The sequence below is a fragment of the Dasypus novemcinctus genome, chromosome 18 (genome assembly GCF_030445035.2).
Source record: "Dasypus novemcinctus isolate mDasNov1 chromosome 18, mDasNov1.1.hap2, whole genome shotgun sequence".
NCBI lineage: Eukaryota > Metazoa > Chordata > Mammalia > Cingulata > Dasypodidae > Dasypus > Dasypus novemcinctus.
The window spans coordinates 40,204,935-40,230,688 of NC_080690.1; the positions used below are offsets into that span (position 1 = coordinate 40,204,935).

Genomic DNA, 25,754 nt, shown 5'->3' on the forward strand with positions numbered 1-25,754 from the left:
TAGTGATAATTTTTTAAAGTGAAATAATCATTAAGTACCACAACCAGGATCTAAACACACACTGTTTCCAGGTGTTGAAACAGAAGCGATAAAACCCTGGTTTCCTGACTCTTCAGCCACTGCTCTCCCCACTGTCATACCACAGTAGCTGACAGCTGTTCCTGCCTGTCTAGCAGCCACACCCCTTCTAATATTGGCCTCCCAGCTTTCTTCCAGCCAGCAGCCCCTCACCCACTCTCATGGGTGTGGTTTGCGGAGGGCTGACCCCACAGCAGCCTGAGGACGGACCCTGTACCAGCCACCAAGGCTGTTCCTCTAGGAGTCAGTACCAAAGGAGAATCTGTCATGAAGCTAAGCCTCAGGGCCTTCTCACTTCTAAGTGGGAAGGGGCCCTAGAAATGTGATCACATGGTCTCACGGTTTTGTAAAATTTCCAAAGTGAGATCTTTTATCCTCTGTCATTTTCCAGTTTGACGTCCCCTTCCTTCCATGTGGTTGGTGTGAACACAGGCCTTTCTGGAATTGAGCTAAGGGGAAGTTGAGTTGGAGACATATTTATCTTGGTTAAGTAGAATATATGTATATGGCTCACCATCATAAAATAATAGTGTATTCTTTATTTCTTAAAGGGCCCCACCCCAAATTGTATATGCTTCAGGCCCCGCAAAACCTGGGTCTACCCTGGTCACAATTAAGTGAGAGTCAACCTTTTACAGGAGATATTAGGGACTTGGAGCTCTCCTCCTGGGATGGGTGAGCTCCTAGGCTGTGAGAGCTTGGACCTGGGGCAGCCATCTTTGCCACCTTAGGGGAGATTAACAGGAAGGCAGAGAGAGAAATGAAGAGAAGGACAGAGAACAGAGGGAAGTGTGTGTGTGGGAGTGTGTGAAGGTGAGTGTGCATGTGTGAATTAGTGTGCATATGGGTGTGTGTGAATGTGTGCAAGTATATGTATGAGTGTGTGGGGGAGTGTGTGAAGGTGAGCGTGCATGTGTGAATTAGTGTGCATGTGGGTGTGTGAATGTGTGCAAGTATATGAGTGTGTGGGGGAGTGTGTGAAGGTGAGCGTGCACGGGTGAATTAGTGTGTGAGTGTGGGTGTGTGAATGTGTGCAAGTATATGAATGAGTGTGTGTGGGAGTGTGTGAATGTGAGAGAGTATGTGAGCATGTGTGTGAATTAGTGTGTGCGTGTGCAGTGAACAGTGAGAGAGTGTGTCCATGTGCATGTGTGTCTTGACGACATGGTTTGAGTTCCTGGTTCCAGCCAGGCCTTTTTAGGCAAGCTCTGTCCCAGGATTTTTCATGAGCCAAAAGCTTAAGCAAGTTTGAGCTGAGTTTCCAAAAGAACCCAAAGAATCCTGATTTAACTAAACCATCACTTTGAGCTCCTGCTTTTCAGAAACATCAGCAACAACAACAAAACAACAAAACAGCAACTGCCCGATGCAGTTCACTCTAGGGGAGCCCGGCTTGTTCCACCACCAGGCACCCCGTTAGCAGGCGCCCCATTCTTCCTGGGACCAGAAATGCTGCCGCAGGGTCTTTTCTCCAGGACCCCACCTCCCCAGGTTGCATTTCACTCTTGGCAGATTTTACTTCAGGACTCAGAGTCAGGACTGAGGGGAAAGAGGAAAAATAAAAAAACCTTCCCAACGAATAGCACTCTGGCCTTTTTCCCTCCTCAGAGCATAAGGTTGACGGCCACTCCGCTTTAAGGTTTGAATAGGATTGAGCCGAAACATCTGTTCAGGGAGGGAGGGGAAACGCCAGGAGAGGGAGAGGGAAAAAGCCTTCTTTGGGCTAAAAATATCATGTCCCTTTCACTCTCCCCTCTTCCCCACCCAGTTAAAACATGTGATGAAATTCAACTTTTAAAATCTAACCCCAAGCTACTTGAAGCTATTAAAGCCTCCTCAGTATCTGACACAAGTCAGAATTTCCACTGCTCAAGCTGAGCTTTTATGAAGAACAGACTTGAGAGCGACTGCCGAGGTAACAAAGTCCGCTTGTTCTCTGTCACCGCGCTGACACTCGGGCTTCTGGGGACCCCGGCGGAGTGGAGTCGGGGCTGACAGGCTCCGAACCGACAGGAGAGAAGCCGGTGGGGTGCGGCCTGCTGCCCCCGTGACAGGGGGTCCCTGCTGCTCTCCAGAGAACTCCCCTTCCCCTCAGACTTCCGGGGAAGCTCTGCGGACTGACCGGCCTCACCCGGGGTCATGGCCCCGCGGCTTCGGCTGCCTCCTGAGGAGAAGTCTGACTCTCTCCAGCCCGACGGCTCCCTCCTGACTCCTGACTCAGTATCCAGCTGCCCATTCAGCATCTCCAACCTGACCCGCCCCCCAACCGAGGCCTTATGTGTCACCCACCAAAACCTCCACCTCAGCGACAGCTCCTTAGTTCCTCAAGCCAGAGGCTGAAGGTGTCACCCAGGATCCTGTCTGTCCCTCACCCACCTCCTCACCCAACCATCCTCCACCCCCACCCCTCCAGCTCCCAGCTCCCAAAGGGGCACTCACCAGCACTGGTGCCATCGCTTTCTGCTCTTGCCCTTGCCTTCCCTCCTTCTTCCCCGCACGGTCCATCCTTCCCAGAGGACAGAACACCATGTGAAAATGGGAGTGAGAGTCTCTCCAGCGGTCTCTTCAAAAGCAGCATAAACCCAGGCGTGTGGTTGGACCCTTGCCGAATGTGCCCCCCCCATGTCTCTTCCTGCCACCTGGCCTCCTTTCTGCTCTTCCCAAGTGCCTTCCACTGTGAGTTTTGCTCACTCCTGCTGACTGCTCTCCCTCCACAACCTCTCCTGGCTCACACCCTCCTGGCATCTGCATTTCAACTGAAGTGCCAACTCCTGAGAGAGAGGCCTTGTCACACTCTGTCCCTTACTGGGACTTACTGCTTCACAGCGTACCACCTTTCAATGCCCATTTGCTGGTTTACTTTTATTCTCCAGCTGCCTCTCACATGGACGCCCTGAAAGGGGCCCAGTAGGGCCCCACATGAGCAGCAAGTGCTTGGTAAGTACTTGCTGAATGAGGAGTTAGAGGCCTGGCTTTTGTTCTCAGTTTGCTGTGTGACTTCAGACAAGTCCCTTACCCTCTCTGGGTCTCAGTTTTCCAACTAATAGCCTCCCAAGGGCCCCTCGGCTCTGTAAATGTGTTATGATGTCTCAAAACAGGGAACCTGAATGGCTGGCCTGGGCCCCCAGTGGGCTGCAGGATGGGAGCCACCTAACTCCAGTGGCCTGACTCCTTCTCCCAGTGAGTATTTATTGAGCACCAACAGCATGCGAGACCCATGGCAGGCAGTGGGAGAATAAGGAGACATTCAGAGGTTCTAACAGGGTTGAAGAATTTTGATTAGAGACCTACTCTGATTTGGACAAAGGGAATGACTATAAACATGGGGTCACCCTCTTCAAGAAAACAGGGCCTCTGAAACAAGAATCAAGACAGCTGCATGTACCAGGGATACCTCATCGTTTACATAAACTGCCCCACAGTTTGCACGATAACCCCAAGGAGCAGGTGCTACGACTGCCCCACCTTTAGAGAAAAGCAAGCACAGAGAAGTCAAGGGACGCACCCCAGGTCACACAGTGAATTGTGGCACAGCTAGTTTGGACTTGGGTCTGACTTGAAAAGCCCACACAGTTTCTTCTAAGCCAGTCCCTGCTAAGGCAGGGCAAAGGGAGGAGGGTGCTTCTTGTGGACTGATGGAGGAGGCAAAGTGTGGAGGCAGGGCAGACTCGGGGAGCCCAAGAGCTCACAGGGGGCTGCTCAGCGCCCCGTCTTGGTCCCAACACGGCCCCGCTTGGCAGAGCGGGCTGCTCCAGGCACACATGCTCCCCTGGGAGCAAAGGGCTCCCGCAGGCCCGGCCAGCCCACACCCAGGCTATGGCCAGCGGGAGGGGCCGTGGGGCCCAAGCAAGGCCTGTCCGGAGCAGCCTGGGGACCCGGCCTGGGGGCTCGGCCTGGGGGCTCAGCCGGGGCCCTGAGGGGAACAGCGGCCTCAGCAGCCGAGGGAGTGTCCCCAGCATCAGTGATGCTGAGAGCCTCCTTGGGGAGCTGGGACTGGTTTCTGTGGAGTCCGCTTTCGCCACGAGACACACAAGCAGGCTGCCCCCTGCCCGAGCAAAGAGGTCAGGAGGGAAGGAAACAGACACGTGGGGACGCCAGGGGAGGGTGGGCAGAGGAGAGAGGCACAGGGGCGAGGCAGGCAGCCACACAGGGCCAGAGGCCAGAGAGAAGGGGCTGCAACCATGCCCCGGCCTTTTGATGGGTGAGCCAGGGATGGGCGCACAAGCAGTGGCTGCAGCCCGGGCGGGCGCAAGGAGACCCTCAGACACAGCGTTTCCTGGATGTCAATCAGGGTGACATGGATGTGCCCAAGAGGCCTGGCACCCACATGCACCCCAGGGCACAAACCACAGGCTGCCACTGCCTGGCGCCCTGCCCTACTGGGAGGACAGCAAGGGGGAAGCCCAGTGGGTGCTGGGGGCGAGTGTGGGGTCTCCCTTCCCTGTCCTCAGACCCCTGCTGGTTCAGCAGAGGGAGGGTTCCTGTCCCCCCACACACACGAGCTCCTCACCTCCCCACCACGCCCAGTCAGCTCTCAGAGCTTGGGACTTTTGATGTTGTTTCACTCTTTCCACAGTTCAAAAGGAGCTTCACCGCCCCAGCCCTCTCCCAGCCTTAATCTCCCATCCCTCACGCTCCCAGCTGGCCAGTTAAGGCGGTTAAGACGGCTGGATTAGGGCTGGCTTTACATAACAACGCGGGAGCTAAAGCCATGCTCTCCTGGGATGCCTAAAAGACTTCTTTTTATCTTCACGCCTCAGATGGCCTTTTTTCTCCCTTAAACATCCCTCCAGCCCGCCAAGAGGCAATGAACTTGGCCAACGGGAAGACAAAGAGGAGATTCAGGATCTAGCTTGCTCTCCCTTGGCCCGCGCGCAGGAGGGCGGCACCCATAGCCCCCGGTCCAGGCCAGGTGGTGGCTCCTTGTGCCCAGGCCTCAGACAGCATCTACTCTCGCCAGGCCTAGATTTGTGGTGGCCTGAGAACCACAGCCACGTCCCCTGCCCTTGGGTGGGTGGCCCCTGACCACGACGCCAAGGGCAGCCGGAGAACCACGGGGCGGGGGGGTCGCTGGCCCCAAGGTCCCTCCAGGGAGTTTCAGGCAGGCCCAGGCTCCACTGGTGCAAACCAGACCAGCCCCCCACTTGCCTGCTTTAATTATTTATTGCAGTTACGTTTTCATTCTGCCATTAATTTTAATCTCACAAGGAACGTATGATACACTGTTGTTATAAAAATTAAAACATTAATTACAGATAATACTCAGTCGTCTTTGCACACTCTTTTCAATTCTGGTCTCCTCCCATACCCAGAGGGAATCGCTGCTGTTATCTGTTTAGGCCTCTGTCTACACTGTAATTACATACGTATACGGTACCCTCTAAAATATGGAGTGTTGGCTGGTGCCTGTTTGATTTTTTTTTTACATAAAAGATACCATACTATATGAATCTTTCCGCAACCTTTTTTAAAAAATCTATTTTACATTTTATGCCTCTATGTAAGCTTTTGCTTGAAAAGGGGCTGAAGCACTTGACCACCACTGACTGTGTCCAACCTCTCACTGGGAAACTGAGGCAGGCTAGTGACTCCCACGCCACGCCCCCCCGTGAGTAGTGGCACTGATATCCCAGTGGCAGAGCTGCCAGCTGGCCTCGAAGCCCGGCATGCAGCTGGGGACCTGCAGCGTCAGACCGAGAGCACGCCAACCTCACGGCTCTTCCGTAATAACAGGTGCGGGGAACCTCAGGGCATCTCCTATTTATCCCCAACCCGTTCGACAAGTGTTTTTAAGGTGTCACCCTCCACACTGGTTCTCCCTCCCTGCTAGGTGCCCAGAATGCTCCACATCATCACTCATGATGGTACAGAGGGTGTGGAGAGGCCCAGAGAGGGAGGGACTCGCCCAAGAACACACAGCAAATTACTGCCAGAGCTGGACATGGAGCCACGTCAACAAGCTCCCAGGCCAGTGTTCCTCCTTCTTCACTCCATAGGGCTTGTGCAGCAAATGCAAAATTGTTCAAGCAAAAGTGACTTTCCCTTGCAGAGGGATGGGCAGGCCATTTCATGTCTATTTGCAGGTAATGATATCTCACCTGCAATCAGTTACAAGCTTCTACGCTTAGCCTCAATGGAACAGAAATGTCCCTAGTTTTTGGCTGCAGCCAGAGACCCAACACATGATGGATAGATAGAAAGACGGAGCAATAGATGGATGATCAATGAAAGATGGCTAAATGAATTAAGGATGAGTGGGCAGATGATAAATAGATGGAAGAAGGATTCCAGATGACAGGTGAGGGGTGGCTAACTGATGGATGGTGACAGAAGACAAGGTAAATGAGTGAATAGGCAATGGATGGGAGGATGGGTACGTAATGGGCGGATGGTTGAGGATGTTAGTTGGATGGGTCACAGTTTAGTGGGTGGGTAAGTAGAAAGGTGGGTGATGAAGGAGTGACAGGTGGATGGTAGAAAGTGTTGGATGAATGGGTCATGAATTAGTGGTTGAATGGATACATGGGCGAGTGATGGGTGGATGGATGGATAGGTAGGAGAGGGGATGGGCAGGTGGTTGGATGGATAGTGAATAGGGGCTGGATGGAGTGGATGGAGGGATGGATGGAGAAGAGAACAGACTTGCCAATAAGTTACCATGTGAATGAACAAGTGAATACATAAATAAAAAGAGTGCTGAAGCCCAGGTCATCAATACCTGGGTTCCATCCCCAGGGCTTCCATGCTGCAGGCTTCAACCTGACTCCCTAGATCCTCCCTAGGCACCAAATTCTGGCATCTCGCCATGGAGCCAGGGATGACAGCTGAGGCCTGAGGAGCCCAGAGAAGGATGGGAATCAGAGCCACCGGCAACATGCTCGAGGAACACCCCACACGGGAGCACGCTCTCTGACCTTGGGACTCTCCGCCTCGATTGGGACCTGCTCGTAGCTGTGCAAAGTTCAAACCACTTGATAGCAAGTGTGGTGGACACCTGGATCCCCAGCCTGCCTCCAGCTTCTGGGCCCCTGAGTCAATCTCTTAAAACAGTACTTCTCACACTGCAATGTGCACACTCCCCTGGGGTGCTTACTGAACTGTAGGTTCTGATTCAGCACCTCAAGGACCACTTCCCTCCCCTCTTGGACCACTTGGCCAATGGGAAGACAAAGAGGAGATTCAAGATCCAGCTCGCTCTCCCTTGGCCCTCCCCTCAAGGACCACTGGGCAGCGTCTGCTCTCCTCTCGAGGCCCGACAGGACTCCAGGCCTAGATTCCCTGCAGCAAGCCTGGGCCAGGGCCTCCAGCAGCCTGCCCTTGCCTCAGCAGAGCGGTCCTTGCTGTCCTAGGGTTGCCCCGGTTTGGCAATTCTCTTTTCCAATCCTCAAGGAAAAATGGAATCCCATCCAGCAAACACTTTCAACTTCATGTCATCTGTCAACTTGGGAGTTAAGCAGGGAAAAGGCCCTCATTCCTATTCTACAGCTACAGAAACTAAGGCTCAGAAAGGTGCTGTGGCTTATTCAAGATCAAATCAGCACACAGTGGACGGCCAGTCCTTGACTCCAGTGTCCTAATTCTTTCCACGATACGCTGCTTCTTCCTGAATAAAGGAAGGCATGAGAGCTACACATGAGAAGTGAAGGGCTGACTAGGAGGTTCGAGTGTGTGCATGCGTGTGCACATACGCTTGTGTGTGTGTGTGCATGTGCATAATTGCATACCAGGTAAGTGATGTGAGAAATGCAGACATAAAATAGCTACTTTATGTAGTGCTTCTTCCATGCCTAACACAGTTTGAGGATTTCACATGCAGGCCCATCAGTTGCTACCATTATTATCCCCAGAGCGGGATGCAAGGTAGAACCCCTTGTCCACGGTCGCACAGCCAGTCCCACAGGGCAGGGACCAGGGTGTGAACCAGGTGTTCTGGCTCCAACTGGGCTTGGACCTAGGAAGAGCTATCCCTCCCTGCTGCCCCACCTCAGCCCCAGCCCACCCCACCAGGAACCAGAGCCTCTGTCCTTGGCCTCATCTGCAGGTCTCCTGTAGAGTAGCGGGGCCTTGGGTAGACCAGACACCCTCTTCCCCCACCTGGCTGCTGGCCCCGGGAGAGAACCACAGACCCCAGTACCTTCTAACCGGAAGTCCTCCTCTTCTCCCTCACTGAGGGTTTCTCGGAAAACATCGCCCACAAGCTCCTAGAGGAAGACAAAGCAGGGACATTAAGGAACCCTGGGGGCCAGCTTGGGGCCATGAGAGGCAGCATCACAGACACACACCTGGCTGGTCCCAATGAGCAAGGACCCCGTTCTGATTCTTCTGGGGGGGGGGATGTAGGTCAACCAGCATGCATCCTATTGTACTTGAAAAGGCCATTATCACAATGCCTTTTAGGAAGTAACTTATTCTCAGCTTTCCTTCCCTCGGATAGGAGGTTCTGCCCTCCACCCAGAAACTGCAAAGACAAGATCGGAAAATGTCCTCCATCCATCCCCTTGAGCCAGCTTGCTTGACACAGTGGGCAGTCTTGGTAGGTTTATAAAGAAGCCCCTCTGGCGGGCCCCACTGCCCTTAACTCAAAACCCTAACTCCTCAGCACCGGGGCCACCATGCTCCGGCTCCTGCCTCTTGCTGGCACGCACACCTTCCACCTGATCCTGACACACAGCTCACCTGGCCCCAGGTGCGAGCCGGAGACGTCCGGCATCTCAGCCCACATGGCAGGCCTCCCCCTCACCTGCCCACCCGTGCTGCTGCTCAGGTGCTGTCGGGGAGGCAGGGGCGCTTGGTTGCACCCCAGAGTGGGACACTTCTGGGAAGCCAACAGTCCAGCGCCACCTCCCCACCCCCGACCCTGCCCCGGCAGGATGAGAAGAGGCTACACCAGCACTTGCCAAACTCTGTCTACGGGCACCCTGCTGAAAAGCGCTCTGGGATCAAAGACTGTTACAAAAAGTCAGGCAGGCTCCCCGACCTCTCCCAGGGCTCCTCTCCAGGCCTATTTAGACCTTGCCTTCTGGTTTCCAAAAGCATCACATGGGATTCGCTTGGAGAAACACTCTCTTTTGTGAAGAGATGAGGTTGGGGGACGGGGGTCATGCCACCTTGTCGCTCTGGAGATAAGCATCAGCATGATACTATGGCAGCACTTCCCAAGCGACAAGCCCACATGCGAGACGGGCCCAGGCAGCAGCCACGACACACGTGTCTTCTTGAAAAAAAAAAAAAAAATGAAAAGAAAAGGCACCCTCTCCACTCTCCTTGGGAAAAAGAAATCTTATGCCTCATACATATCCTTGAAGAAGTACCAGTACTCGTTTTGATTTAAAAAGAAAAATGATGCTTTGTATAGCTGATATCGACTGGACACAGAGGGAGGTATGTCTCTTTTGTGGGTTTTTTTGTGTTGTTGTTTTTTTTTTTAAAGACACAGCTACCATTTTACACACTAGGGCTGGCCTTCTCTGTTGTCTTTCTTCTTTTGAATCATTGTGGGGCATGCCACACTCTTTCTTAAAGGTCATTAAAATGTGGTCTTTCAGACTCTTGGTGTCCCATTTACTTCAAAACCAGGAGGTGGGATGGCCCCTCTCTCCTCCTCTACCAATTATTATAATCACCAAACATTTCCTGGGCTTGTAAACTGGCTGTTTGTGTTAACAGAGCAGGAGTTGACAGGGGAGCTGGGAGACGGTGACAGGAAAAGGACGCGCTTGGCTGGCATCGTTAGATGGCGGGGACGCCCCGGCAGCCAATTAAAGCCGATCTTTCAAGCCAGAGGAAAACAGATGCCGCCTCCTCCTGAAAGGCAGGCAGACAGCGCTCCCCGCCAGGTGCGTGGAAGAGAATAAACAACCCCTCCACGCCGAGGTCTTCTGCAGAGGGGCGGCTAGTCGCTGCTGCGGCCGCCACCCTGACCGCGCCCCGTTGGGGCCACGGGGTCTACAGGATGGGCACTTCCGAGCACTCGCATCTTTGGCAGGCACACCTGGGAGGATTTAAAGACTCCAACCGTGACCAGCAGGGCTGGGGCCCTCGTACCACTCTCTCCCAGGGGGTGCGTGGGACTGCCCCGCGGTGCTCTGTGAGGAGCCGTCCGTGGGGGGCACTGAGCTCAGACGTGCTCACAAAGCGGCACAGGGGCCAGTCCTGGGGGCGGTGCCTCGCTGCTGAGCAGCGCCCCGCTCTGTGCAACACCGTGGAAGCCCCCCCACGGCACGGCCCTCCGGGCACTGGGCAGTGCAAGCGCTCGGCTGTGGCGAAGCTCCACGTCATCCACTGAGCCGACAGCCCTGCGATCCCCCCGTGTCCACGGTCCCTACGCTTAGACTTACCAGGCCGGAGCCAACCTGGACGGTCAAGCCAGACACGGGTCCGAGTCCTGACTCCGGGGCCTCCCTCGCCCGTGCCCTGGGGCCAGAGCCACGGCCTTCCTAGAGCCTCCGTCTCCTCAGCTGCCAAACGGGCACAGTAATAAATCACCGCGGCAATTCTGGAAGAGCTGACACTCTTCGTGCATTTCCTATGTGCCAGGCCGGGCCTGGACACTTAATATATATTAACTCATGGAACCATCCCAGCAACCCTGCTCTTTCCATCTCCTATGGAATAAATGCTCATGAAAAAAATTTTTAAAAAAAAGACCTGCAAATTGTGAAGTGAGAGGTATAATCGCTATCCCTTTTTTTCCCTACAAAGAAAGTGCCGCCAACCCTCCTGGACCATGTGATGGGAAAAGAATGCTAATGACAGTCGTCCACATCATTTACCAAACACGATGGCGAGACACCAACCCATGGGCGCCCTTGCAAGAGTCCCCGGGGGCTGTGCTTTAACTGAGGTGGCGGCTCCAGGGGGAGGCAGGCTCCGACTCCAGGCCTTCAGATGCCCAGGCCCGAGAAGGGGTGACCACTGCACCGCCAGGGATGCTGCTCAGAGAAGTGCAAGGAAACCCAGTGGCTCCGGCAGGCTCCGCGGCCAAGTAGCTCTTCCGTCTAGCAGGACGCAGAGGTCCCAGAGCTCTTCCCCACTAGGAGTGGGGAGGAGGCCCTGCCCTCGAGCCGAGCCTGGGCTGGGCACCCCGCGCCAGGTCCAGGGGCCGAGCTCTCAGCGCCATCCTGACCACGCCGGTAAGGCAAGTGCTATCGGGAGGCGGGGACCTCAGCCCCGCAAGAGCCAGGAGCCCCTCCGGGAGCTGGTGCCGAGGGTCCAGGGCACGGGTCTGCAGGTGGTCAGACCTCAGCTCGAGACCCAGCTTAGCCGCCCAGGAGCTGTCATCTGAGTGAAGGCACCTTATCTCTGGGGGCCTCCATTTTCCAACGAGCCACAGGACAGTGCTGCTGACGACTGCACAGGGTCATTGTGAGGAGGAAGCCAGGAGCTATGGTTTGTTGCTTCTCCTACTGTTATTACCAAATGACTCAGGACACTGCCAAAAGCCTCACCAAGATCCTTACAGATACCTATTAAAAAATCCCTCATCCTGTCAGGGGCACTGTCTTCAGTATTTTCCATTTAATCCTTGTGGAAATCCCTGGAGGTAGTAGCATTATTATCCCCACTTTACAGAGGAGAAAACTGAGGCACAGACAGCTTAAGTGACTTTCCCAGGGTCACCCAGCTAGCACATGCCAGAGTCAGGACTGAACGCAGGTGTGGCTCTGGAGTCCTTGCCCTTCACCACCGTGCTAGAAGAAGCTTGCGTGAGGCTTGGCGTGCAGTGACCTTCCTCACTGCCTCCTTTGTCTCCTCAGTTGTCACTGTGGCCCGCAGGGCCCAGGGCCCCTCCCCTCTGGCCGCCAGGACAGTCTGTCTTGGCCTCTGCTCCAAGCTGACCGAAGACCTTCCTGGATCCCCAGCAGCCCCGCCCTGCCAGGCTTGGCAGCCCCTCCGGCCCTGGGGCCCAGACCCGCCTCCCTCCAGAGCTGCCCCCTCGCGGGGTCCCGGGAGGAGACGCTGGCTCCTCTGGGCGCTGAGTGTGCGGCCAGTCAGCCAGCCGGAGCCCAGAAGTGCAGGCACAAAGCCTTATAAGGCCTCGGGGTCGGGAAAACCACATCAAAGCCGAGCCTTGGGGAGCGGCTGGAGCTTGGTTGAGGTTTTTCCCTTTTGTCTTTGAGACTTCATACTCCTGAATTTAATATCCTCCCCCGCCCGCCTGCCCCAGCAGCTCTTTGTCAATCTTTCTGTTCTCTAAGAGCTAACAGATGTTGGTGCCACGGAGTTTCAAAGGAAACTCCTGGTGCCCACAGAACGCAGGACAACTCATGGATTCCAAGAATGCACAGAGCTGGGACACGCCGGGGTAAGGGAGTTGGAGAAAGGTGGGGGGCAGGACCCAGGCTGCCCCCGCCACCCTCAGATCCAAGCAGCCTGCTCCAGAGCTGCCCCAGGAAATTCCTGACGCGCTCTCTCTCCCCAGCACAGTGTGCAGACGAGAGCGTGCCTGCAGCCTGCGCACTGTGGGCTGGCCGTGCTGAGCGTGCGCCCTCCTCCAGCACCCACCTCCCCGAGAGGCAGGGCAAGGAGGCCGTGGTAAAATGGGGATTTCAATGTCAAAGGGGATCCATGAGACCACGCAGACAAGATGCCCCAGCTGGTGTCCAGTGCAAAGTAGGGGAACACTAAATATGAGTTTCTCTCCCCTCTTCGGCACACCCTACTTGCCCAGCCTTGCTCGGGAACCTCATATTTTATCTTCACCATAATTGAAGGTCCAACAGTTCAGCTTCTCCTTGTCTGTGCTCAGTGGACACTCACTCATGAGCCCCAGGGGCCATGCTCAAGGTCAGGGATGTGGGGGCAACACTGTTCCCACTAATCACAGCCAGAAACACCCCGAGTGCCCGTCACAGCAGCCTGTGCTGGCTCCATGTGGTGGAAAGGGATGCGGCAGGTCTGTCAGGCCTGCACGGGAGGGTGAGCAAGCAGGCGCGGGAAGACCCGGACGACGATGCTCCCTGCGCACTGAAGAAAACGCTACACTCACACCTGGACCGCGGTCCTCCATGCGGAGGGAAACTTGTGAGGACAACAACCAGGGCCACCCCGGGAGGGGAAGAACAGACGCAGGGGGCGTGGGCTGGCAGCATCGCTCCCAGTGTGCACCAAAGAGAATATTCAGGTGTTCTTGGGTAATTAAAACCGAATTTAACAATACCGCGTACAAGACCCACTTTATAAAAGAGGAAGTAGGCTCAGCAGGAAACTGTGACTCGCCCAAGGTCTCGCTGAAGGTGAGCAGCAGGGCAGGTTCAAGCCTCCTGCCCCAGCCTGCTCTTCTCCAGGAGGGGCTGTGGGCCAAGACCATGCCCAGAGTCCCCGGAAGCACAGACGTTTTGGGGTCCCAGGCCCTCCCAAGTAGTGGGGTAGATCTCCTCTTTAGGGCTACACCCAGGAAACAAGACTCGTTTTCAGGGCCTCAGTTTCCATACCCGTCAATGGCAGAGCTCTGTTCTTCCTGCCCCTGAGGCTGTCCTAGGCCTTCAGAGCCTATTCTGCCCCAAAGTGCTAGGAATTAACCCATCCCATCCCAATCAAACGATCACACTCCCCAGTGATATAAAAATAATCACAGTCAAGGCGCTAAGGGGCTGGGGGCCACAGAGAGGGGGCCAGGGAGATGGGGCCTGGGGAGGCAAGGGGATGGGGAGCTTGCAGGCTGGGAGCTGGAGGACAGGGAGTTGGGGGGCCAAGGAGATGGGGGCTGGGGTGATGGGGGGACAGGGAGGAGGAAAGATAGAGGGCCAAGGGGATGGAGGCCAGGGAGCTAGGGGGCTGGAGAGATGGGGCAGTAGGGAGCTGGGGGGCTGGAGAGATGGGGCAGTGGGGAGCTGGGGGGCTGGAGAGATGGGGCAGTGGGGAGCTGGGGGGCTGGAGAGATAGGGCAGTAGGGAGCTAGGAGGCTGGGAGATAAGGGTACAGGGAGATGGGAGAAATGGAGACAGGGGGTGGGGAACTGGGAGGCTGGGGGGCAGGGAGTGGAGAGCTGGGACAAGGGGAGAAGGGAATTTAGGGATCCAAGGAGCTGGAGGGCCAGAGAGCTAAGAGGCTAGGAACAGAGGGAGATGGAGCAGGTGTCAGGGTGACAAGGAAACAGGGAGACGGGGGCCAGAGATTTGGGGATACAGGAGGAGAGAGAGAGATGGGGGCTGGGGAGATGGAGGAAGGGGATTTGAGGTGATGGGGGCCAGGGAGACGGGGACCTGGAAGACTAGGGTCTGAGGGGGTGGGGAGATGGGGAAGGGAAACTCCAAGTGGCCAGACGACCAGGGAGCTGGGAGGCTGGGGCGTCAGGGAGATGGGGATTCGAGGTGACAGGAAGCAAGGGGGCAGGGAGTGGGGGACAGGGGGTAGGAAGGTCTGGGAGGTCCTGGCCCCAGGGACAAGCCAGGAAGGCCTGGGGAATTCCCGCCTGCCAGGCCTCTCCTCCCCGTGAATGTCATGGAAACGCAGACCACAAGGTGCCACTCCAGAAGGGCCCCCCACCAACGAGCAAAACTGCCAGCGGCACCCGCAGCCACTCCCGTGGCCAGCCTCCCACGGCCACGGTGCGCCCAGGGACGGCTACTGGTTCCACCTGCACAGGCTGTACCCCCGACGGCCACAGCCCCAACAGCCGCCACAGCTAAGCGGGCTGGAACCCTTCCCTGGGATTCTTCTCCGGGCGGCTGGGGGAAAGAACTCTGGTACCGGGCCAAGGCGGAGTCCGCCCTCATGCCCGGTTTCTCAGAGACGGGTCCCTTGAGGAAGCTCCTCACGCAAGGCCAAGGTCAAGGCCACCCTGACACAGGGCCTCATGCTCAAGGGCGTGGGCGGGTTGCCCCTAGAAGGAGGCTCCTGAGGGCTTTGCTCTCGGCGTGTCCCCCAAGCCGAGAAGAGAGGTGACACACAGGGGGCTCAAAGCACCTACCTGTTGGGTGAGCTCCACCCTGGCCTGCCCTGCTGGCGATGTCCTGGTGACTGACACAGCTAAATGGTTTTTGTGACATGCAACGAAAAGCCCCCAAAACCCAGGCACGGTCTCCTGGAACCTGAGTCCCAGGCCCCCAGCCAGGCTGGGGGGCCAGAGGACGGACGCGTCTGGCGGCAGCTGGGCCGGGGTCCCTCCACAGGTCACTGCCACCCGCGACTCGACTTTGAGACCCACCAAGCCCACGAGGGAAGGGCCTCCGGGGCTGCGGCTCGCCCAGCTGGCTTCGGGTGTCGCCTGCAGTTAGAAAGCCTCAGATTTCTCCCTGACTATCTGTATCTGCTCGAGGTGTAATCACCGCTCCTAAGTGTCGGTCCTGTGCTGGGACCCCAGGCGGAGCGTGCCTTCTGCCTGGGGGTTTGCTCATGAGAAAGGGGCCAGCCAGCAGGGAGTGGGGTGGCAGAGCTGGGCGGGAAGGGCTTGAAGCTTTGGGGCTTGACCCTAAAGCTGGGTTCCCTTCTGCCAGGCACTAGACATGATGGGTGCAAATAATCCCCAAAGACAGGTTTCTTCTGACCTAGAAATACAGCCCACAAAGTCCACCTCCTGCAGGGTCACCCGGCAACCTCTCTTTCCCCCAAGCTTCAGGCACCCACATGCCATCGTCACAAATTCTCGCATAACCAGATCCCACCACTACTTAATACTCAGCTGGAAATTGATGCTCTCTTTTTTCCATAATCAAGTCTTACCATAAGCAATAAGATCAGTGAAGTTATGAGTGCGATATTCTAGCTATGGCTTTTTAAAAAATTTATATAATTCATATTAAACAAACATAGAACCATTGAAGTACAAGTGTCTCAACTCCCTCAAATCCCATCTCCCAGTAGAACGTGGACCAAGCTTTAGGAACCATGAGATTTAAAGAGCCCAAAATGAAAGACCTCTGTCCCCCAAGAGGTGAGGCTGGTTCCCACAGATGGGAAGAGGAAGGAAGGGAAGAGGCCTCAGGCGAGGAGCACCGGGCGAGAGCGAGTGGGTCGGACATCCCAAAGGACGCTCTCTTGGCCCAGAGGGTGCGCTCTCCACCCAGCCACAGCTGCTCCACTTTTTTGGAAAGTGACTTCTTGGCATGGAAAAAAGTGGCTCATGAAAGACAATAAAAAAAGACCAAAACAAAGAGAAAACAGTAAATTCTGACATTACCCACAATCCTCTCAGTTCCCAAAAGGATGGCATTTCAGAGCTTTCAGGAGCTGGCCCAAATGCCGGGTGGACTGTGCAGGACTGGGCAGGGCAGGGGGATTCGAGAGTCTGCTGTTGGCACGACTGGAATTTTCCTACTAGTCAGCGGTCAACAGAGTTACTGCGGTGGGAACCAGGATCAGACGGTTGTCTGCAGGGCAGGGGCACAGGGGAAACTGAGGTCAGAGATAATAATCACCAGCTTTTAGTAAGTGCATGGCATGCACCAAGGCCCCGCTCAGCCCCTCAGGTGCCTTCCCAGCTAAGCACTCCCAGCAGTGCTACGGGCTGGTACCCTTCCTCAACCAGGAAACTGGCCACGAGCAAAGGGGCCGGTGGGGAATGGGTTTGAGCCCTGCCTCCTCCACTTGATGGGCGTGACCTTGTAGAAATGATTTCACCTGCCTGCACCTCTTTTCCTGCCTGGTAGGGCTGCTGTGCAGGTGAAAGCGCTTAGCCCACCGCCTGGCACAGCCAGCACAGCCATCTCAAAGGGCAGCCATTGCTGTGCCTCTCTCTTGGCCCTGTCTTGTATTCAGGCCCCTCCAGCCTCCTTCTACCTCCACTGCCTTCTACATCTTTCTCTCTCACAGCAGGGCTGGCTCCCCTGGGCCCACAAGAGCCTCACCCCAGTGGGCTGCCTGCATCCAGCACTTCTCCAAGTCCCTGCTCACCCACCTGCCACGCTCCTCAGCCATCCACTGGTAACAGGAGGCAAAAGTGGCCATGGAGGGCCCTGAGAACCAGGCAGCCTGGCCCACCCCTGCCAGTGGCACCTGGCCCCAGGACAGGCCCTGGGCCTGCTGCAGGGCCCAGCAGGTGCGCTCGGTCCGGGGCCATAAGCCAGGCTGCGTGGGCTGGGGAACGATGCCCCACAGCCCGGGGCGCCTCGCTGGCCTCACTCCCAGCCTCAGCACAAGGGGGTTGGCATCCTGGTCGCTTCTCCAGGCTCCTTCTGAAACCTAGCTGTTTATGGGTCCCTAGAACTATGCTTATGAATCAGTCCCAGCATCGACATCTGTAAAATGGGAACACCAACGCTCCCCCGTCTGCAGCACACACTTGCCTTGAAGGTCACACAGGAGGGAGCCGTGAAAAAGCTGAGAAGAGGGAAGCGGACTTGGCCCAGTGGCTAGGGCATCCGTCTACCACATGGGAGGTCCGTGGTTCAAGCCCCGGGCCTCCTTGACCGTGTGGAGCTGCCCCATGTGCAGTGCTGATGCACGCAAGGAGTCCTGTGCCACGCAGGGGTGTCCCCCGTGTAGGGGAGCCCCACGCGCAAGGAGTGCACCCCGTAAGGAGAGCCGCCCAGCGTGAAAGAAAGTGCAGCCTGCCCAGGAATGGCACCACACACACGGAGAGCTGACAGAACAATCTGACACAACAAAAAGAAACACAGATTCCCGTGCCACTGATAAGGATGGGAGCGATCACAGAAGAACACACAGCGAATGGACACAGAGAGCAGACAACTGGGGGGGGGCGGGGTAGGGGAGAGAAATTTAAAAAAAAAAATCTTAAAAAAAAAAGAGAGAGAAAAAGCCAAGAAGAGGAGAAAGGTGCTGTTCAGAAGATGGGGCCTCAGGGCCAGAGCACACTGTCGGGGGGGAGCGAGGGGGGCACGCCTGCAGCCTGATCCTGGTGTGTAATAGGCAGGAACAGCCTGGAGACTCTATTGGATGCCCAGAGCACAAGACTTCCACAACGGTGGCCCCCCTTGGGGAGCAGGAGTGGGGAGGTGGGGAGCAGCCCCTTTCAGCCCTCCAGCTTTCTGCACTGTTGGAATTTTGTGATGTTGTCTCCTTCCCTCCCCTCCCACTTCCTTCCCCTCCCCTCCTCTCTTCTCCTTTACTCTTCTGAAACCAAAAACACGTATCGCTTTGATACTAAACATAAATTCAGATTCTAAAACTAACTGCTCTGTTGTTTGCTACCTCCATCCAAATGCTAAGCAGGCCCCTCACACATTGCCTGCCCAAAACTGACTCCTAACCTCTCCCGGAGCCTGCCCTCCCGGTGCCTTCCCAGTCCTTCAGGCCCAAACTCGGGAGGCATCCCTGACTCTGCTCTTTCAAACCTTCCATCCCAATCATGAGTCCATTCCATTGGCTCTGCTTCAAAACATACCCTGAATCCAGCAGGGGAGACGGAATCCTCTGTGTACCCCAGGCCACCAGCCTCACTCGCCAGGACATGGCAAGAGGTTTCTATTCTCAGCTCCTGCCCTTGGCCTCCTCTTCCCCTTTGCCAGAGTTCTACCAAGGCCCTAGAAAGCCCCCTACACCTGTCTGCCCCCATTACCTCTCTGACCTCATCTATCACTGCCCTCTCGTTTACTCTGCTCCAGCCACACAGGTCTGCTCGCTGTTCCTCCAATATGCTTGGCCGTTCCCACCTCAGGGCCTTGGCACGTGCTGTCTTCCCTGCCTGGGTGCTCTTTCTCTAGGATCCACGTGGCTCCCTCTCCCCCATTCAGGCTTCTACTCAACCATCACCTTGGTGAGGTCTTCGCAAACCACTCTATTTAAAACCGTAGCTCCCCTCCCTGCTCTCCCCACCCCCACATCTTATTTTCCTCTGAGGCACTTGCCACCATCTGACACGCCATGAATCAATGCCTGACAGAGGAGGCACTCGACAAATAAAATGCGGCTCTATATTTACTGACTCAGAAAAACATTCCCCACATTTTCTTGAAAGAGAAAAGCAGTTGCCAAAGAGCAGAGATAATGCAATTCCATTCGCTAAAATTATCTGCAAGCGTTTCCGTGCAATGCACTCAGAGACATGTGTCCGCTGAGGCCCTGGGACCAAAGTGCTCCCAGAAGTGGTCCCTGAGCACTGGACTCTGGGTCATCACATTTTTTTGCCATGAATAGCCATGATTAATTCTCCAAACAGAAAAGAAACAAAGCATTTTTAAGAAAACACACGAAAGCAAACGGAAATGGGCGCCCAAGCCCGTCCTAGCAGGACTCACACCCAGGCGTCTGCTAGAAGCGTCCTGGCCCCAGCCGCGGCAGATCTTGCAAAGGGAAACTGGTCGTTTTCTTGTCCCGGCTGGAAGCAAAGGCGAGGGCCCCTGGCTTCTCTGCACCCAGGCCCCGTTCCCCCTCCCGCGGCCACACAGTGCCTGCGGAGGGAGAGGAGGCGAGCGAGCTCTGCCCATGCCGGCCTGGCCCCGCCGGAACCCCGCCTGCTTCCTGTGGCTCTCGGCTGGACACGCAGAGGAAGCCAGGGGGCTGGCAAGACCCTTTTCTGCGGTCGTGTAATGCAGACGAGGCTTTGATTCCAGAAATGGCATGGGGCCAGCTGAGCATGTCAAACCAGGCTGTCACTGGCAGCCCAGGGAAGCGGGCGCCGGCAGCTCCCCCACCCCCGCCCCCCACCGCAGCAGCCCAATTCTACTGTTTCCATTCTTGGGCAACCAAAGATCTCCAAGAAAGATAAGTGGGGATCTGGAAGGAAGCTGTTGTCCCTGCAGGTCTGGCCAGCGACCCAGGTCAGGGACCCCGGGTCTCCACGGAGTGGTCTGTGGAGAAGCCCACGGACTGGCAGGGACTGCTGTGCGGCTAGCATTGGAGGTTTCAGGTTTAAGAGCAGGCCGGGGTGAGAGGGCACCTTGTCCCGTCACAGTCCACGGGGTCCTTGGCTCACCCAACAGCTCTAAAAGGTCAGCAAGGCAGCTCCTGTCCCCTTCTACAGATGGGGACATCGAGGCCCTGAAAGGGGAGCCGAGGAAGGGATGCAGCTGGGAGGGCTCGAGGCTTCCCAGGAGGAGGGCTAGGGCTCTCCAGGCCACGCCTGGGTGCAGGGGAAGAGCCCCCGCAGGCAAAGCCCCACAGCCTCCCAGACAGACGCCAGGCCCGCCCAGATTCTGCCCTGCAAGCAGTCTCCCCTAAAAAGCCCACACAAACAGAACCACACGTTGACCACTGGGGGTTCATGAACCTTGCTCCTGCAAGCCCGTGTGTGAACTTGAGTTAAGACGCTCTCAGGATACAAATGAGAAAACGGAGGCTTCCAAAAGGGACAGGACTTGCCCAGTCACAAAGCCAGAGAAGGCAGAACTGCGACCTGAGACCGGGCATAACGGCTCCAGGCCCCCCGGCCGCGGAAAGCCAGGCAGCCAGGGCGGGGGGCCGGCAACCCCAAACCCGGGGCCAGCTTCACTGTGCGCAGTTCCCCTAGGCCCCGTGTGCTCTGGGGGGTGCTGCAGGCTTCTCACGCCTTTGGAAACAACCGGGTTAGGAAACCCACATAGGTGCTCCCAGCCCTGGGATTTCCTTAGCTCCCCTACGCCCTTTTACCGGTGGCTCACCTCCCCGAGGCTCTTTTACCATTTGTGTTTGTCCCACCCCCAAGGTGAGCTCTCCATTCCAAGAGCCAGCAGCTGGGAGGCCTCTACAGAGGACGACCCCAGGGCTGTGTCTGCAGGTTCAGAGAACTGTAAGCGCCCCCCACCCTGGGGGGCCCTGAGCCAGTGACCAACGTTCCCTCTGGGCTTGTCCTGCCGGGAGAAGGCCCTTTAATCAGCCTCTCGCACAGACCCCCGTCTCAGGCTCTGCCCCCGAAGTGCCCGTCCCAAGGCAGGACTCCGCTCAACCACCTGGTGAAGACTGTCAGATTCACAGGGGGCAGGGGGGCCACGGGAAATCAAGCCGGACCGTCCCACACCGATGCTTCAGCAGGTGGGTTACCGGTCCGGCTCAGGAGGCTCAGGAGGCGACGGTCACGCGGAGGCCAGTCCAGCTGGGTGAAAGGCCAGGGGCCGCTCCGCCACAGGCCCGATCGGCAGGCAGGTGGGGATGGGCATTTCCTCCCACTCCTCATCACCGTCCCCTCTCCCCCCCACCTTGTCCATCTTTGAGGACCTAATTCAAGTACCAGAAGCTCTTTCCGACCACCTCATCCCTCCCTGATCACCCACAGCGCTTGGGCCTGACTTCACAAGCCTGTACCTTTGGGAGGAATCCAAGGCTAAAGAAAAAACGGGGGCCCTCTCTTTGCCTCTGCAGTGGGCACCTGAGGTTTGGATGAACCCTCACTCCCCACCTCCTGGACCCATTCCTTCTTCTGGTACTTTGAGTTTCCTCAGACAGCCGCCCCTCCATAGGCTTGTCATACTCAGCCAATAAAAAATATAGGCTGCTCAGTTAAATTTGAATCCAAAATAAACAACAATTTTTTAGTGTAAGTATGTCCTCTTAGTAGAAGTATGTCCCATGCAGCATTGGGGACATGCTTATACTAAAAAAAAATTAATTATCTGAAATTCAAATTTAACCAAGCCTCCTGTATTTTAACTGGAAATCCGAACCACCCACCACTCACTCACGTGGTGGGGACAGCACTGGTTTCTCCCCTTATCCCGGAGGGTGGACAAATGAAAGGTCATACGACCAATGAAAGCTCAGCACATCTCCAGCCTCAGGGATTGGCCAGGGCCGGGTACCTGACCTAAGCCCAGCAGAAGAGATGCAATCCCAGGACACCTGCTGAACAAAAAACTCTTTCTGCTGACATCGTTGAGATGTGATGGGGGGAATCTGACGCTGTTGAAAACATTTTACCTCCTCACAGAGAGGTCCTGTCTAAGGAAAATGCCAATACAAAGGAAAACAGAGCAGGAAGGTGAAACGAGAGAAAATGGGTCCTGACAACATCACTTGAGCCCCTGGATCAAACTGTGCCTGAAGCTAGTGCTTCCCTTGAAGCTAGTACTTTTCAATTACACGGACCACTAAATCCCCTTTTTGTGCTTACAGCAGTCTGAGCTCGTCTTCTGTCAAGTCACTAAACGAGTCGTGCTCAATCCCTGCACAGTCGTTCATGCTCAGTGAATACTTAGGTTGCATAGGTCTCTAACATCGTCCTTTACCTCGGAAGGTAGGGTGGGGTTATGGGAAAGGCTGTCAAGCAGGGCTTGGTTCCCATCCCAGCTCCATCCCATCCTCATTCCAAGGACTTGCACAGCTAACAGTCTCTGGGACTCTCAGTTTCATCTCACATATCATCTCACTGCCCAAACTGGGAAACGTGAGAATGAACAGGGTGCCCCTACTAACTAGGCCAGGACAACGGGGATGATTGAACTGTCGTGGGAAAACAGGCCATGAGATTGCTCATCTCCACCCATCTCTCCGCACACTCCGCTACCCCCAGGCAAACGCCTTCTGCCCTGCCCACCCTCCCTCCTCCCCATCGCTCCCCACTCTCTTCCAGCTACCTCCTAGTTCAGCCTCCTCATCTCGGCTTCAGTGTCCCGCTCAGAGACTACCTCCCAGCCCCCCAGATTCGGTATGGTCCCCACTTGTGCTCCCCCGGCCACCTGTGCCCCCCATCCCAGCCCTGAGAGCGCTGCCTCACTAGCGCTGCACTCAGCTAGATAAACTCGCTGAGGACAGGGACCATACATTCTCCCTCCTTACTGAAGCCCCTACAGACCTGGCACGGAGCCTGGAACACATGAAACGGCAGCCAAAAAAATAAACGGCGAACCCTCTTTTTCCTCCTCTCTGCGCGTTCTGTATTCTCTCCATGTGTTGACAAAACCATCCTGGTTAGATGTTAAGCGGGGTCGGCCGGGACTGTGGATCACAGGGTGGGGAGGGCGTGGGGACCTGCCCCTGGAGGGCCCAGAACACGCTGATAATGTGTTCAGAGCCGGTGACTCCAGGGACAGCAGCCCCAGGAGGCCCAGCCCAGCTCAGCAGCCCCCGGGAGGCGGCGGCAGCGTGCAGGCCCTGCGACAGCTTTCATTGATCTGGGGCCAATGTGGACTGGCCCTGGGCCCACTGCCTGTTCCAGAATCCAGCTCTGGCTCCTGCTCAAAACACAGGCCCGGCATCTCTCTGTGGCTTCCGCCAGCTCTGTCCTCAGTGGTGGCCAAGTCACTGCCCAGAATGCAAATTGGGCAGGTGCAGAAGGCCTCCCCACACCACGACCACCATGGCTCTCCCCGCCTCCATGCAGCCAGGGTGCTCCACTCAGCAGACAGTTCCCCCTCCCCAGATTTCCTGCTCCCCCCCTCCCCCACTTACCCTCTTCCCTTCCCACCCAGCTTGCCTGGCCCACCCCAGAGCAGCCTCCCCGCCTCGTTTCCTGGTCCAGCCACGCCTGCAGCCTGAGGTGAGCCCCCTGGAGAACACTGCACCACACCAGCTTCCTGGCTCGCACCCAATCTAGACGCCATATGCCTGCTTCTTCATTTCCACACTATCCCTCCGCCTGCTCTGGAGCCTGCAATGGCTCTCTATTTCCAACCGACTCAAATCCCTCTGTCGTCCTGCTCTGCCTGCCCATCCTGCTCACTGGAAGACAAGAGGTCGTGGTGGGAAAAAAGCCAGCTTGGGAGCTGGGCATTCTACCTCTGTTTCCCCACTGTGCACAAAGAGGGTAGTCTCCAAAGGCTTTCAGCTATGACAATCCATGGTTCTATGGGCTCACAGCAGGGTCAGTTTAGCCAAGCCCTGCCATCAGTCCTCCTCTGCTATCTTTGGGCCACCCCAAAAAGCCATCCCCCACCCAATCCGTCTCTCAGGACTTCCTGTCTGAGAAGGCAAAAGTGCTTCAGGGAGAAGGGAAGAAGTCTACGGGATTTGAATGCTGCCCTCAGCTACCCTGGATTAGCCCGGAATCCAGCTCTCAGACAAAAGCATCCTCTTGCCCTGGGGAGCCACAGAGCCTGTGGGTCAGGGGGTGCTGCAAGCAGACAGAGAAGGGCCCCAGGAGGAGGCGAAGGGCCGCTGACCAGGCTGTCCCACTCCCCCCAGCCCAACACATAGAGGACACAAAAATGTGCTTGTAACCTGAAAGGAGGAGGACCGTTTCGGAATATCTCTAGCATCTACTGGTTTTAATGCTCAGGAGGGTACGAGTGTGTGTGACTTTTCGTGTCTGCCATCCGGCACGTGCCGATCTTACACGAGATAGCGATATGTTTTGGTATTATCTGTACAAGACAGGAGGATCAATACAGGGAGGTGAGATTGAGCCCTTTTTAAAATGGGAAGGAGGGACCAGCACAGAGGGTCAGCAAAGAGGGTTTAACACGGGGTTCCCCGGTGATCCTTTGGCTGGCTATCTTTATAGGGGAGCATGAACTGTCCAGACTTGGTCCACCAGGGAAAGAGCCCTCGAGGAGGCCCCACTAATTAGAGGACAGTACTAGCAAGGCACACCTCTGTTTCAACAGCGCCCCAGCCAGGTGGTGCATGGCCGTGGGGGGCAGGGGGCGGGGAGTGCAAGTGCTGGCATGCAGAACTGCCCTGCACAGCACGGCAGGGAGAGTGGCCTGCAGAAAAGCAAAGCCGCAAGGACGGCGAGCCTCCCAAGCTCTGCTCCCAACAAGTGACGTTTAACGCTTAAAAAGGAAGGCGAGAGACTTGACGGCTGGATCTGGGTGATTGGTTCCTAAGGACTCATCACAATAATCTATTTACTTTTGGGTATGCTTAGAATTTTCTATAATAAATAGTTCAAAGTCAATTTAGAAAGAGCAGGCTCAGCCTGGTCACCGGACCCTGATTTTGGGCTTCTGAGAGGCACAGTGAGATTCCAGCACAAACACTGCAACCAGAATCTGCATTTTTACAAGGCCCCCAGGCCATTCAAATGCACATTCAGGTTTGGGAAGTAGGGTGTAGAGATGACCAGAAAGGTGACTGCATAAATAGTTCTGCTATTTATTTCCTTAGCACCTTCCAAGCCCAGTTCTAAGTACGTCTCTAATTTCATCCTCAAAAGAAGACTGATGTGGGGACTACAGCTATCCTCATTCTACTGATAAAAAAACTAAGACCCAGAGAGGCTAAGTAATTTACTCCAGGACACACAGCTTCAGAGGGGAAGAGGTAACAGCACAATGGTGAAGGTAAGGGGACTCAGGGAGCAGTGGGAAGCCCAGGCGACCGGTGGGAGAAGCTGAAGAGGCCACTTCTTGCCTTTGCACGGGGGGAAGGACGATCTCTCCGCGGAGGGAGAAGGCCAGTTCTGGGCGGCTCTGGAAGGCAGAGCAGGACCAATGGCAGGGAAGGCCCAAATTCTCCATCCTTCTAGGAGCTGGAGCCATCCAACCAAGGAAGCAGCCACTTCTGAGCAGTGAGCTCCCCATCACAGGAGGTATGCAAACAGACTGCGGGATATACTGGGGAGGATTCCTACTTGGTGAAGGTGTAGTTTGGTTTCTTCTCTCCAATTCCAAGGCCAGGAAGATGTTTTCTTCACCCACGGAGAGGACCAGGAGGTAGGTGTGCTCCCTTCTCCCACCAAGGCCTGGCTATGGAAAGGGAAGGCCCCTGGGAGCCCAGGACACCTCTGTGGCCTTCAGACCCTGGGCAGAGGCGGGGCCTACACTTAACCCACCGGCCCAAGCCCCTCTCTCCTCCTGGCTCCCACAGTGGCCCTCACGTAACGGGCAGAGCTAGCTGAGCCCTGGCTGGGGATGGGGAGACCCGGTGGCTCAGTGACCCAAGCTCTCTCAAACAGGGAAACCGCTTGATGAAATCCTCCATTC

At 56.0% G+C, this 25,754-nt stretch overlaps 1 protein-coding gene across 2 annotated transcripts in view; it reads right to left on the reverse strand.

Annotated features, from left to right (window-relative positions):
* The window catches only part of NKD1 (NKD inhibitor of WNT signaling pathway 1), a 78,684-nt gene that overhangs the window by 20,264 nt on the left and 32,666 nt on the right, over window positions 1-25,754 (reverse strand). The window contains exons 1-2 of one of the 2 annotated variants that reach the window (XM_004450431.4): window positions 22,685-22,845; window positions 8,213-8,279 (exon numbers count right to left, since the gene is read on the reverse strand). In XM_004450431.4, the coding sequence (XP_004450488.2) occupies window positions 8,213-8,279; window positions 22,685-22,795 (178 nt within the window). In that variant the 5' untranslated portion in view covers window positions 22,796-22,845. Of the gene's footprint in view, window positions 1-8,212; window positions 8,280-22,684; window positions 22,846-25,754 lie in introns of those variants that run through there. The other variant, XM_058280034.1, reaches the window with a different exon arrangement.